The sequence below is a fragment of the Meles meles genome, chromosome 11 (genome assembly GCF_922984935.1).
Source record: "Meles meles chromosome 11, mMelMel3.1 paternal haplotype, whole genome shotgun sequence".
In the NCBI taxonomy this organism is placed as follows: domain Eukaryota; kingdom Metazoa; phylum Chordata; class Mammalia; order Carnivora; family Mustelidae; genus Meles; species Meles meles.
This window is the reverse complement of record NC_060076.1, coordinates 21,580,857-21,595,343: the sequence shown is the minus strand read 5'-3', so window position 1 is coordinate 21,595,343 and position 14,487 is coordinate 21,580,857. Positions and strand designations below refer to the sequence as shown.

Genomic DNA, 14,487 nt, shown 5'->3' with positions numbered 1-14,487 from the left:
GGGCGGCCGCCTAGAACTCCGTGTCTTTCTGCGGGACGCCGGGAAACACTGGAGCCCGACAGAGGGCAAACAGCCTTCGGGCCGGACACAGGGTCACGTGCCGCCACCGCCGAGGGAGGCCGGCGCACCGCCGCAGTGCTGGCCGCCCCGGGTCGCCGCCACCCGACCGCGAGGGTTAGGCGCGGCCGGAGACTGGAGCCCGCGGGGAAAGCAGGATCGCGTCCAGCAGAAGCCTCCCGGGGGCGCGCTCCCGACAGTGACGGTGACGCAGCGGGCGCGCGGGCGGACGGGGTGGGCGGGGAGCCGCGGCGCGCACCGCCCCTTAGAGGGACTGGCGCCGCCGTTCCGGTGGGCGGAGGCGGGGCGGGGCACGCCGGAGAGTCCGAGCGCTGGCCGCCGGTTTCGATTAGTGCCCGGAGCTGCGGCGGCGGAGCAGGGTCGGAGCTGTGCGGCCCAGGGCCGGACGGCAAGGCGGCGGGGCGTTGGCATCGGGGGCGCAGGCGCGCAGGGTCCGGCCGGCGACCGCGAGGGTGTGAGAGGCGAGCCTGAGCGCGGGCCGCGGCGGCTCTGACCACAGAGCCCGGCCACCGCAGCGCCCGCAGCCGCGAGCGCGCCCAGGACCGAGCGCGAACGAGTGCGCGCGGGCGGGGCGCGCAGGCCCTGCCCGCCCCTTCCGTCCCCACCCCCCTCCGCCCCTTCCTTTCCCCACCTTCCTCTCCCCTCCAGCGCCCCCGCGCCGGGCGCCCACCCTGTCTTCCTGCGGGAGCGCGGTCCGCGGCGGCGGCCGGAGCGGGCCGGGCCGGGCCGGGGGATGGCGCTGCTGGACCTGGCCTTGGAGGGAATGGCCGTCTTCGGGTTTATCCTCTTCTTGGTGCTGTGGCTGATGCATTTCATGGCCATCATCTACACGTGAGTGAGGGGCTGCTGGAGGAGCTGTCGGCCCGGGGGCCAGGGCCACGGGGTGGGAGGGTGGGAAGGTGGGAAGCATTGCGCTTTGGAGAAGATTGGGTTCGGGTGGGGGTGGAGAAAGCGAATTCTCATACGGTTCCCCCCATTCCCTTTCCCCTTGGACCAGCTGGGGCGGGGGTCCTTGAGGGGGAAAAGTGATGAGTGAGGGAAACGTTTTGCTGGGCTGCGGGAGACTGCACGGCCGGGGGAAGGGAGACTGCGCTCTTTCTACGTGTCGGGCGGAAGGTTGCTTGCTTGATTTCATTGTGTTGGGAATTCGTTTGATTTTTCATCTGGGCCAAGATGTATAGTATGTTGTTGCTGTTGCTGTTTTTTCGACCTGGGCGACATTTCTATTATGATGATGATCGTTCCCACTCTACTGGGAGCTGCACACAGCTACCCGGCGACCTCCCTGTGGATTTTCTTCTTCCTGGAAGAGCGCTATGCTTTTAGATAAGGTGTGGAGCACCTGTCCAGCTTAAAAAATGTCCACCAAACCTCCGGGCTGATGTTACAGCCTTGAGTCATGTCAGCTTGTACATTTCATTGTGGTTTTCTTTCCTTTCCTCCAATTCCTTATTTATAGTGTTATTTAGATTTATCCCCTCCGCACACACACCCCTTTTTCGTTATTCAACAAATAACTCCTTGAGGCCTACTAGATGCCATTCACTGGGGACACAGTGGTGAGGGAGGAGAGAATTCTTGGCCTCATAGAGCTTACATTCTAGAAGGGAGAGACAGATAATAATTCGAAAAAGGTTATTTCATATCGTGATAAAGTCTGTGAATAATATAAAACAGGGTGGGATGAATAATGACAGAGGGTATGTAGCTAGTTTGATATTTCAGTTTTTTAAATGTCTTTAAAATAAAATCTGTTTTTCTGAAGAAATGGAAGAATTGCATAGAGCACTTTTTTGATGTGGACTCACTGGCATTTTAGCCTGAAAAAGAAAAAATGACTATACATAGTAATCTTTATTACCAGCTAGAAGAGGGCATGTGTTAATAGAGGAGATGGAAGGACGTTTAAGAAATTTGTTGCTTTACCCCCCCTTTCTTACTACAGAAAAAATGTGCTTTTTCTTTTGGACATTCTGCATTTTATTAGTCTGGAGTGGCATTTCCTGGTATTAGAGAAACATGCTACATTGTAGAAGACATACCAATTTGGATATTGCTGATACCAGTTTTTGTAGTTTGTGAGCTGTTGTCGCTGGACACTTAGTGGAGTTCTTTTTTAATGTATGAGTTTTTAAAAGTCAATTTTATTACTTTTTTCCAATCACAAAAATTTTAAAAAAATGCTTACTATGTAAGGAATTTAGACAGTACAGAGGGGAATAAAGAAGAAAGTTAAACACACACCAAAACTCCATTACCTTGTCTACCTTTTTGTGACTGCCCTTCCGTGTGTGTGTGTGTGTGTGTGTTTGTGTGTGTGTGTGTATGTGTATGTATGTGCGCTGGCGTAGAGAGAGAGAAGGGAGGGGGAGAGAGGAAAGGGGAGTCGACATGATTATTCTGTAGCTTGCTTTTAAAATTAATTTATTTAGTAAATGCTTTTTGGGAAGTTCTTTTGTACAAGGCACTATTCTAGGTACTTGAAGCAAGGTTGCAGAACAAGACATCCAGGGTTTGCCCAACCTGTTCACATGGAGTTTCCATGTAAAGTGTTATGACCATTTTTTTCCATGTCAATAAATGTATGATCTCTGCATCATTTTAAATAGATGGTGACATTTTTGTTTATGATGTACTAATATGTATTTGTTGTTTTTAATTGGCATTTAGGTTGTCAATTCATAGAGATTAGAAACAACACTGTGGTGGATTCACATGTGTATATTTTGAGAGGGGATGTCCTTAGTTTATGTGCCTGAAAGAGGAATTACTGGGCCAGAAGCCTGTGCCTTTTAAACTTTGATACATACTGCCCTGTCGAAAGTTGTATCTGTTCATAGTCCTGGTAGCAATGTATGATGGTGCCCATTTCCCCTTACTAAAATATCAGGCTCTTCACTGTTTTCTGTCTTTTATTTTCATTCCTTTAATTACTGGTTCCATTGAATGTTTTCATAAATTGACATGCTAGTTACATTTAGTTGTAAATTATATACTCATAATCCTTTGTGCTGCAATCCATTGCCCCATTAATCTTGATGTGAAGATTGTTTTTCTGTGATAGGTTGCAGGATTTTTTTCCCTAGCTTTTTTTTTTATTTTTGGTTTTTCAACTATATTCATATATTTAACATGGAGAAAAATATGTGTGCCTGTGTTTTGGGTTTGCAGGGCTTTTTAAAAAAATGTTTCTGATTTGTGTAATTTTATATCTATTCCTCCAATTATTATATAGTTGACATCTGTTTTCCTTTAGTAATTTTACACTTTATCATGTGATGTACTCATTTTACTTCATAGCATGATGAGAGCCAGACCCTTAATTTTCGGTTCACCTAAATATTTAGCACTTGTTCCCGAACCACTTAGTGGATTATTATTTGATTGTTCCATGGTTTTGAAATACTGTTTTTATTATAGACTAGATTCTTCTGTATACTTACATATGTCTCAAGACTCCCAGTGCTATTTCATTGATCTATTCCTGTACTAGTATCCACTGTTTTAATTAACAAAGTTTATTCCCTTACTACTGGGGAGGCAAACCTCTCGTTCTTTTCCAAACTTTATTGGCTTTACACATTTTTACTTAAAGGTGTAGTTTAAAATTTTTTTCAAGACCCTAAGTAATCTTGTTTTTTAACTGCGATTTTTATTTTTATTTTTTTAAAGATTTTATTTATTTATTTATTTGACAGACAGATATCACAAGTAGGCAGAGAGGCAGGTAGAGAGAGAGAGGAGGAAGCAGGCTCCCTGCCAAGCAGAGAGCCCGATATGGGGCTCGATCCCAGGACCCTGGGATCATGACCTGAGCCGAAGACAGAGGCTTTAACCCACTGAGCCACCCAGGCGCCCCTAACTGCGATTTTTAAATCTCGTTTTTAAATTGGAATTGTTAAATTTACAGCTCAATTTGGGAAAATTTGACTTCTTTCAGCATAGGACTATGGTATATCCCTTCTTCAATTATATATATACATAATGATAAAGTCATACTTCTTTAATTAAAATGAATGCTAGCGATATAGCCTAATATTCCAAGTAACCTGTGCTGTTAGACTGAGACAACTCCATAGTTGTTTTATTTATTTTGTGCTTAATGATGCACAGCAGAGTTTTCTTTAAATATTTTGTGTTTGAGAATAGTGCAGACACCTAGCGTAGTTAAAATACTATAGAGAGGCTTTTATTTATTTTCGAATATCTCATGTAGTTACCTTCTTGACTGATAGTAACAGGATTCTGAAAATAGAAGAAAATGCAATTAGTTTATAAGAGATTTTGATGAACAGCGAATTAAAGGAATCTTGTGAATACCTTTCTGAAATGGGTAATTCAACGTAGAGCAAATAGTCAGCAGCGTAATTTATGTATAGATTAAATCCCGATCTCCCCCCCTCCCTTTTTTTGGATAAGTTCCTTTCTTCTGGTCCCACCTTCAAAATTACTTAGGTGTTTGGTCTGATTACTTTCTTACTGAAATAAAAATACATCCCAGTTTAATGAGTTATTTTCAGCAGAGAAGTACGGAGTGTGGCCCATCCCCCAAAATGTCTTTAGTGAAATTGCAAACTAGTTAGCTTAACATTTTGAAGAGGAAAACTAAAGAACACTGGCAACAATATTTTGGTTAAAACAGTGTGCTGACATTCTGTATTTTATTGAAAAATATATTTTCTGAATACATGTTCCGTGTCTCTCAAATCTTTTTTGAAATAAGGTGAAGTGTACATAAAATAAGCAAATATTGAAACTCTCCTACTTTGCGCTTGTAACTGGTGGAAATGGAGCCTATTTCAAAAACTTATATTGCACCATTATCTGGTTGTCACATTAAAGAGATTAATCACGACCCCTAATTGTTAAAAGCTATTAAGTCATAGAAATATTATAGTAAATGGCTAAGGAAAGCTAAAAACTTTAAAAAATGAATTGGTTATTTTTAAAAATTAAATACAGTGTTTAATGGTATCTAGTTAATTTAGATTCAACGTTCTATTGAATTGTGTCCCCTTAGAAAGAGACAGAGCTAAGTATTGGCCTGTGTTAAAAAAATGGAGTTCAGGGCACCTGGCTGGCTCAGTTGGTAGAGCATGCAGCTCTTGATGTCAGAGTTGAGAATCTGAGCCCCATATTGAGTGTATAGATTACTAAAAAAATAAACTAAAAAAAAAAAAAGGTGGGGGCAGCTCAGTATGATTAATACAATAAATAGTTCTTGCTCAAGTTACTCAGATTTCACAGATGTCTCACAATTCCTGTAAGCCTGCAATTAAAAAAAAAAAAAAATGAGGGGTGCCCCGGTGGCTCAGTTGGTGAAACATCTGCCTTTGGTTCAGGTTATGATCCTAGGACTTCTGGGATCAAGCCTTGCTTGGGGCTCCTCCTCTGCAGGAAGCCTGTTTCTCCCTCTCCCTCTGCCTGCCACTTTGCCTCCTTGTCCTCTCTGTCTCTGTCGTATAGGTAAAATCTTTAAAAAAAAAAAAAAAAAAAGTTAAAAAATTGAGATAATTTATAAGCTAGAAAACCACTCTTTTCTTTTTTAAAAAAGATTTTATTTGAGAAATGTGACCATGAGTGGCGGGGGTAAGGCAGAGGGAGAGAAAAGAAGCAAACTTCTTGCTGATCAGGGGGGTGGATGTGGAATTCCATCCCATTACCCTGAAATCATGACCTGAGCCAAAATCAAGAGTGGGTTGCCGAGCCCACTGAGGAAGCCTTCCTTTCCAATTTTCACATTGAACTGATGCTTAGTCATTTTGTAATATATTCTAGATGACAGACTTTTGTGGGATTACCGCCTATAGCATTCAAGATAATAGATTAGAGCCTAGAATTCAGGGCTCTTATTCCCAAGATTTTTTTTTTTTTTCCTAAAAATAACTAATGATTCTAACCTCAGGTAGAGTTGGTTAGTGATCTTTGAATTTTTTCCTTTTTGAGAGGTAGTGTGGTTTGATAGCTTGGGAGCAGCAGTGAAGTCTTACAGAAGTCTGGAACCAGTAATTTTCTTCTCTTTTTAGCCCTTGGGAGCCATATTGCTGGATGATAAGAGTATCTGAGCGAGGCACCTTGCCTTTTTCCCTCCATCTCCTTATTTCTTCTCTTCTCCCTCTCTTTCCATTTCTCCCTCTCATTGGATTATAATTTTTTGTCCTCTGTAAAGTTCTAATGTTCAGGGTAGGCTTTATCTTTGAAGTGACTGGAGGTGCCAGGCTAGTGTGGAAATACTTCTTGTATCTGTAAATATTAACTGCCCTCTAGTAGAGCAGAGGTCTTTCCCTGGAGTTTCCTTTCAAGTTCATACTACCTTTTCAAACCTTTTTCGCACAGCAGCTTTTATACTTGCTGCCTAGCTTTTCAGTGGAATTTAAATAGTTATTGTATCAGGATGTCTGTGAACATCCTATCAGAAACTAATTGTTTTTAATGTAAATTTTAGCATTTCAAATGTTATTTTTAGATAGTTTGATTTTTGCCTTAAATTCATTAATACACTGGTGTTCTGAGCCCTAGTGGAACCTGAGTTGAGAGTTTCTTTTCTAGGTTCAGTTCTGAGGATGCTCTTGGACTTTGGTCATGTGTTGCTCTGTCAGGGTCATTGCTGCCAGGACATCTTGCAGGAGAATGAATGAGGCGATTGAGCCCCCCCCCCCTTAAAAAAAATTTTTTTTTATAAACATATAATGTATTATTAGCCCCAGGGGTACAGGTCTGTGAATTGCAAGATTTACACACTTCACAGCACTCACCATAGCACATACCCTCCCCAATGTCCATAACCCCCCCCCACCCCCACCCTCAGTTTGGTTTGTGACATTAAGAGTCTTTTATGGTTTGTCTTCCTCCTGATCCCATCTTGTTTCATTTATTCTTCTCCTACTCCCCAAACCCCCCACGTTGCATCTCTGCTTCCTCATATCAGGGAGATCATATGATAGTTGTCTTTCTCCGATTGACTTTTTTCGCTAAGCATAATATCCTCCAGTTCCATCCACATTGGCACTTGAACCCCTTTAACCTGAGCCTGGGAAGATACCGAATTTAGACGATAATGTGATCCCTTTAGAAAGCAAAATGACAGGGGCGCCTGGGTGGGTGGCTCAGTGGGTTAAAGCCTCTGCCTTTGGCTCAGGTTGTGATCCCAGGGTCCTGGGACTGAGCCCCACATTGGGCTCTCCGCTCCGCAGGGAGCCTGCTTCCTCCTCTCTCTCTGCCTGCCTCTCTGCCTACTTGTGATTTCTCTCTGTCAAATAAATAAAATATTTTAAAAAAATAAATAAAAAGCAAAATGACAGTTGTAATTCAGTGATTAATATTCTGTGATGGTTCTGTTAACTCCGTCATCCCACCCTTTTCCTACATCAGGAGTGCAGTAGCCTTTATCTCTACTCTAGATAAGTGAAACTGTCTCTGTTCACTGGTATCTCTACCCACAGCCATGCTCGATCTCTACTTTATTTTTCTTAATGCAGCCTTATCCTCCTGGAGCATTAATATTAGACCATGTGCTTAAAATTTTACCATGGTTCCCCCACTGCCTTCAGGTTAACATTCAGGCTCCTTAACAAGAGACATGCATAGTTCTTTGAGAACTGAGCCCTTGTACCTAGGTCTTCAGCTATATTTGTGTGTGTGTGTGTGTGTGTATATATATTTTTTTTTTTAAGTTTTTAGTTATTTATTTGACAGAGAGATCACAAGTAGGCAGAGAGGCTGGCAGAGAGAGGGGGAAGCAGGCTTCCTGCTGAGCTGAGAGCCCAGTGCAGGGCTCCATCCCAGGACCCTGAGATCATGACCTGAGCAGAAGGCAGAAGTTTAACCCACTGAGCCACACAGGCGCCCCTAAGCTTTAGCTTTTTACTGCATTAAGTGGCTCTTCTTCCTCCTCCTCCTCCTCCTCTTCTTTTTCTTCTTCTTTTTTAAGATTTTATTTATCAGAGACTGAGAGGGGGAGTGAGGGCAAGCAGGGGGAGCAGCAGGCAGAGGGAGAGGGAGAAGCAGGCTTGCTGCTGAGCAGGGAGCCTGATGTGGGACTCCATCCCAGGACCCTCGGATCATGACTGGAGCCAAAGGCAGATACTCAACTGACTGAGCCACTCAGGCGTCCCAGGCACCTCTTCTTATACTTTAGTGCTTTGAATTTACGCATCTAAATTGTAAATGTGTGCTCAGTTGTCTCTTTTTCCCAATTAGATTGTAAGCTCTTGAGGGTAGGGGCAGTGTCTTGTTTACTGTTCTATGTCCAGTGTGTACTTGGCACTCAGTTACTGCTGGTTGAATGAATGAACTCTGAATTTTTTCCAGTAGTAATGGTGGATTTTTCAGTGTCATTAGTTTAGTTCATTTGGTCCTTGTGATCTGAGGTAGGTGGTCAGATTTGGGGATGTTTTCAGCGGTGATGGACTTCAGTGAAATTTATTGGACCAAATGGAATCTTTATTTCACTATTTCTAATGAATAGCATGTTAAAATAGGGTTCTGTTAATGTTTACTTACAAATCTGAATCCCTCCCCCTCCCCAGGGTCTTCCTGTGGGAATGCCTGTCTGGTGATAAATAATCTTTACGCTAAGATCTGACTTTCAGAGGGTGCAGAACCCACTGCTCTCCTCAGTTGGTGTGCAAATCATACATGCCCCTGCTTTTCCTCCATCCACAGAATTTTATTTTATATACAGAATAATTTAAACATTACATTCTGCTTTAGGGAATTTTGTAGAAGAGCACTGGGATAGTCCCATTAATTTCCTTTTATTTGAAAAGAGTGTGAGCATATGGTATGTTTGAGGGTCTCCTGTGTTTCTGAGCACTGTGTACTGGGACCATAGCTTCTGCTGGGCGCCTGGCTTGCTTAGTTGCTATTAGCGAAGCTCTGTACTCTTACCTATTTCCCCTACACTAGGGCCAGCTCTTTTGTCCCCAGAGAATTAGTGAGTTGGGGGGCACCTGGGTGGCTCAGTGGGTTAAAACCTCTGCCTTCAGCTCAGGTCATGATCCCAGGATCCTGGGATCAAACCCCGCATTGGGCTCTCTGCTCAGCGGTGAGCCTGCTTCCCCACCTCTCTCTCTGTCTGCCTCTCTGCCTACTTGTGATCTCTGTCTGTCAAATAAATAAATAAAATCTTAAGAAAAAAAAAAGAATTATTGAGTTGGGGTGTTTTGGGTAAAATTAATAAAGATCTGTTACTTGTTTTCAATGGTAACGGAATCTTTTGTATTCTGTGTTATGTAAGTCTACTGTCCAGTGGAAATAGTTTGTGTTTTCCCGTAACACTAACTCACTGTTGGTTGTGATGTGTTCCGTGGGGAAGCTTGTGTCTACAGAGTGCAGGTTGTTCCATAAGGTGTGCTTTGTGTTGCTGAAGGATCCCATTTTGATGCAGTGCTGTTGTTGAAAAGATCCGTGCGTTGCGGAAGTACCATGAGTCATGACACATACTGATCGTAAACACACAGTAACAGCTTTGCAGGGCGCAGTCACAAGTTAACAACAGAAGCCTTTAATCATGGGAAATCGCAGGCAGGGACTCGGAAGTAGGGGTACCTGCTGATGCAGCAGTCAGCCTCATTTCACATAGTAGCAAGCTTGGTGGCATGGAGCAGAGGAGATAAATTCCGAGAATCAGATAAAATTGGTTCAAGGGAACCACCGAGCAGAACTGTAAAAAAGCACGGTCTGGGGCTGGTAAGCAAGGTGAACTTTGCTCTCAAGGAGTCCACGTTCTCCCTTGGAAGCCTTGCGGGAGGATCTTGGGCTGCCTCTCCCGGAGGTGTTTTTTGCATTAAGATCGCTGTAGACACTGCTGCCCTCCCACAGAAGGGGCACAGCCTGCCCTCCCTCCAGGGACTTTGCTTTCGCACCAGGCTTGCTCCTGAATGAAATTAGGATAGGAACCGGTAAAATAAGTCATTTGAAGTGGTACGCCCTATCAAATCAAAAACTTGAGAGGAAGCAGGGAGGGGGAACGACAAGCTTAGACAGATGAAACAGTAAGCCATAGAAAGAGTAACAATTTTAGAGACTGAGCTCTTAGGAAATATAAATCACCTAAGATAAAAGAAGGCCGTTCCAGCAGCTCAGAAGTTGAAAACCCTAGTGCCAAGAGGCGATTAGGTCTCATCAAGCTAAAGCTGCTATAAAATCCAGCAGAACCTCCGAATATTTGATTATTTCTTAACAGGTGCTTGGAGTTCTTTGAAGTGTTCCCTGAATAGATGTCCTTCTAGCTCACAGTGGAAAGCAGGGCCCTGAAGGCCTCTCTCTCTTTTGCCTGTGATTCATCCCTCACGACCTTTCGGACTTCACTCTGAGGAAGCACTCCTGCTCCCATCACCCTGCTGGCGGGGCACCCCTGCAGGTGCCTGTGCCTGCTGTGAGCACCCCCCCCCCCCCATCGTGATGGGCCTTAATTACAGGAATGTGAGTTTTGTGACAGAGTGACTACCTTCTGATTGAGACTTTAATTCAGAAATCATTCCTCGGGAGTGAGATACGGAACTTTTCCTGTGCTTTCTGTCTCCCCAGCATTGCTCAGTCACATTTCAGGATCATTTTAGTCTTTAAAAATGAAACAAATCAAAAACATTGACCGGATGTAGAGGAGGTGCATTCCCTTTATATCCAGTGTGTTCCTGAAAATACAATACAATCAAATTTCTGAAAATTAAATGGACATAGGTGTTAGGGGAGATTCTGTTTCATAAAGAACTAAGATTATTATCAAAGTCCCAAATTAATGGTTCTGCTGGGCCCGAGGCCTGGGACACGCTACCATTGGATTGAAGGCTTTCCAGGTGTTAGGGGTGGTGTGGGGGGGCCTCCCCCTGGCCTGGACTAGCAGGAGAAGAGTGCCTTGTAGCGTTTGCTCTGGGTACTGCCCTGGGCATGGTGATTTTATGGTCAACAAAACACTGTCATCTGGAATCCCTCAGAATGTCTCCGTCCTAGAAGGCAGTGTGCTCGGATTACATAGTAACTGGGAGTTACTCTGCTCATTGTGTCTGGCCTTCTCTCCGCTCTGAGCGCGGCAAGCTCTCCCTCTCGCAGAGCCAAGGGAAGGGTTCTTGTAGCACTGGAATCCCACATTTCCCGTGAGTCTCTGAGGGTAGAGGAATTCAGAGAAGCCAGGACTATGCAACACCTCTGCCCAGTGGAGAATGTTTCCAGCAGTTTAAAAGGAGAGCTCAGGCCACATCTCATTGGTAATATTTAATGTTCCTCTCTGTTGTACTTCCATTGTCTCTGTGCTTTTGGATCATCTCTGTAGAACTTTAAATTGGTTCCTAAATATTGGGCACAATTTTAATTTTGAATATAATTTTTGCCTAAATGCTGCATATAATTTAAACTTTGCATTAAATCTGTCTTATGTCCTCTTTCTACTTTGTTTTAACCATGATTTGAGACTTTTGATGATTCCCCTTTCCCCTTTTATCTTTCTTAAAATACAAGGGTGGTTTTATGTTTTAACCCCCCACCCCCACCCCCCCCGAGAGCTTGGGTGGCTCAGTCAGTTAAGCGTCCAACTTGATTTCAGCTCAGGTCATGATCTCAGGGTCATGATCTGAGTGCTACGTGGAGCCTGCTTAAGAGTGTCTCACTCCACCTGCCCCACACCCCTCAAGTGCTCATGCTCTCTCACTCGCTCTCAAAGGAGAAAAAACAAAAAACAAAAAAACGACAACAAACACCAACATGGGGGCACCTGGCTGGCTCAGTCCGTGGATCCTGACAGTCTTGATCTTGGGGTTGTGCCTTTGATCCCCACATTGGGTATAGAGATGAATTAAAAACAAAATCTTTAAAAAATAAAAATATATTTAAAAACCGCAACATAATGGCTTAATATTTAAATATCTATGAAAGAATCTTTAAATATATGAGTTTCCAGTTCTTCCATTTTGGTGTATAAGCCTCCTCAATGTTTGACAGTTCTAAATCTCTTACTAGAACTATGGCAACTCAGAGAAGTGAACTATGGTAACTCAGAGAAGTGGGAATTGTCCTTGAAATTAGCAGTTTTTAAAAAATTGTCAGTACTAGCTATCATTGAATACTTACTGTGTGGCTCAACCTCCCCTATTTCTCACTACTAATTATCCATGCTTTAAAAAAATGAGATAAAGAAGTATTTTACCCAGGGATACTCAGTTATTTTGCTGTGAACCTGGCATAAAAATCCAGGCGGTCTGCTCCAGCCTGGGCTCTGAAACCAGCGTGCTGCTCTGTACAGCCAGTGATAACCTAAAAATAATCCCGGAAGTAATCCAAAGGGATAGAGTATCTGTGCGGGACTTAGGCTTGAGGTTCTGATAACTGGCGACACTGAGGGTTCTGTGGAGGGACTCCCCTACTCCTTTTCTGCAGCTCTTCCCATTCTCACGCCACTTGAACCGCTGCACCACGGCCGCCTCGTTCTCCGCTGTCCTGAACTGCTGATCTTCCCTCGCTCCCACCCCTTCTCGCGTCCTTCTCTTCTCACAGTTATCTGGTCTTCCTAGTCCATGGTTCTCAGCTCAGACTGCCCTTTGGAGTCCTCAGGGGAGACCTTAAAAAAAAAAAAAATACTGCTTGCCTGGGTCTTAGCCCTAGACATTCTGATTTAACGGTCTGAGCAGCAGGCTGCTTTTTTTTTTTTTTTTTTAAATAAAGCCCCAGGTGATTTTCTTGTACAGTCAAGGTTGAGAACAACTGCCCTAGGCTGTCTGTCCACAGTTGTGGCCTCCACCTGTTATCTCTTGGTTTTGTTGGATTCTCCCTCAGAGTTCATCGCTCCATCATCTTGCCCCTCGCCTTCCCTTCTGTCAGTCTGCCTTGTTATCCTGAGCCCATCTTACAATTTATAGCTTCTCAGCTTTCAAAATCCCGCAGAGGGCAAGCACACAGCCACGTGGGTTAGTACTACGACGCATTCATGGTCTCAGATCTCTGCCGAGCCTTCAGCACTGTCTGGCAGTGCTTTGTTTCTTTATTTAGCCCCTGTCACCCATTACGGGCAGAACCTCCTCGAACTCTTCACCCTTCTACCTCAGTCTTGTCAGATTTTCCTGACTCCTGCTCCACACCATGGGTCCCAGCGTGCCATGAATTATTTTAAATGTTGTCTCTCTTTACCTTTGACTGGCTTGTTCCCCTTACTCTGTGTGCTCAGGTATTAAAAAGAAAATCATTTTTCCAAAATTAAACTGAAAAACCTTTCTCCATCTAGTTCCTTTGGCCAGAGTAACTTACTCAGATCAGATCTCAGGAGAAACTGTTACCACATTGCCCTTCTCATTCATTTGCTTCTCAGGCTGTTTTCATTGACCTCCCCTGCCCACCGTGCTCCAAGGGCCCCAAGTCCACACAGTTGGGGGAAAATTCCAGATCTTGTCTGGACCTCTCAGCTGCATTCACTGTTGCTCTTCCTTGAACACTTTTTTTTTTTTAAGATTTTATTTATTTGACAGAGAGAGAGAGCGATCACAAGTAGGCAGAGAGGCAGTCAGAGAGAGAGGGGAAAGCAGGCTCCCTGCTGAGCAGAGAACCCCATGTGGGGCTTGATCCCAGGACCCTGAGATTATGACCTGCCAAAGGCAGAGGCTTAACCCACTGAGCCACCCAGGTGCCCCCCTTGAACACTTTCAAAAAGAGAAACAGCTTAGCCAAATAAAGCCTTCTTTACTAAATCCTTTCTTCCTGCCTTTCTGCTGCTTGGGTTACTCACTCATAGTCCCCTTCGTGCATGACCGGCCCTCTCTCAGTTACATTGATCTGTGGCTAACTGCTGATGGCACGCTTTGCCCACGAGAGCTCATGTAGTTAACATACTCTGGAGGGCTCTGTATTTTTATCTCTGAACTCTCCTTACCTTCTGAGCTCTGTATATGTTTATTTACTCTTATTTAGTAGGTGTTTTTTTTTCTTAATTGAGGCACATGTACGGTTTATTATTATTTTGCTGGAGCCTGGAGAATTTGTAGGCTACTGTAATGTGGCTCACTGCTGGCCTGCACCAGAATCATTTGGGATGCTTGTGAAAATACAGATTCTGAACTTCTGCAACTGGTCCATTAAGCTGCAGCTTTTACCTCTGGGCATTATATATGTAAATTTTGAAAAACACTCATCTCCTAGCCTGGAAATTGTTTCTAGGCAGTAGAGTTACTTCATCTGTTTTCCATGTCGCAGGAGCCGGTGTCCTTCTTTACCTTATGTCTGGTTATCTTAAAAAACCATTGTTTCCTGTGTTTTGTCTGATTTTTAAAAAACTGCTTCAGGTGGGCAAGCAAATACAGTCCCTGTTTCTTCATCTTGTCCGAAAGTTTTAACTCCAGGGGTGGGATGGGGTTTAGGCCAGGGTTTTTGATACTTTCGTAAGGACAGAGACAAGGCTGCAGACTATGTGTGTATTAGCCCCAAATT

The 14,487-nt window shown here is 44.0% G+C and overlaps 1 protein-coding gene across 1 annotated transcript in view; it reads left to right on the top strand.

Annotated features, from left to right (window-relative positions):
- Window positions 1-410: 410 nt before the first annotated feature.
- The window catches only part of UGCG (UDP-glucose ceramide glucosyltransferase), a 38,347-nt gene continuing 24,270 nt past the window's right edge, over window positions 411-14,487 (top strand). The window contains exon 1 of the mRNA XM_046022464.1: window positions 411-909. Coding sequence (XP_045878420.1) covers window positions 812-909 — 98 coding nt within the window. The 5' untranslated portion in view covers window positions 411-811. The remainder of the gene's footprint in view (window positions 910-14,487) is intronic.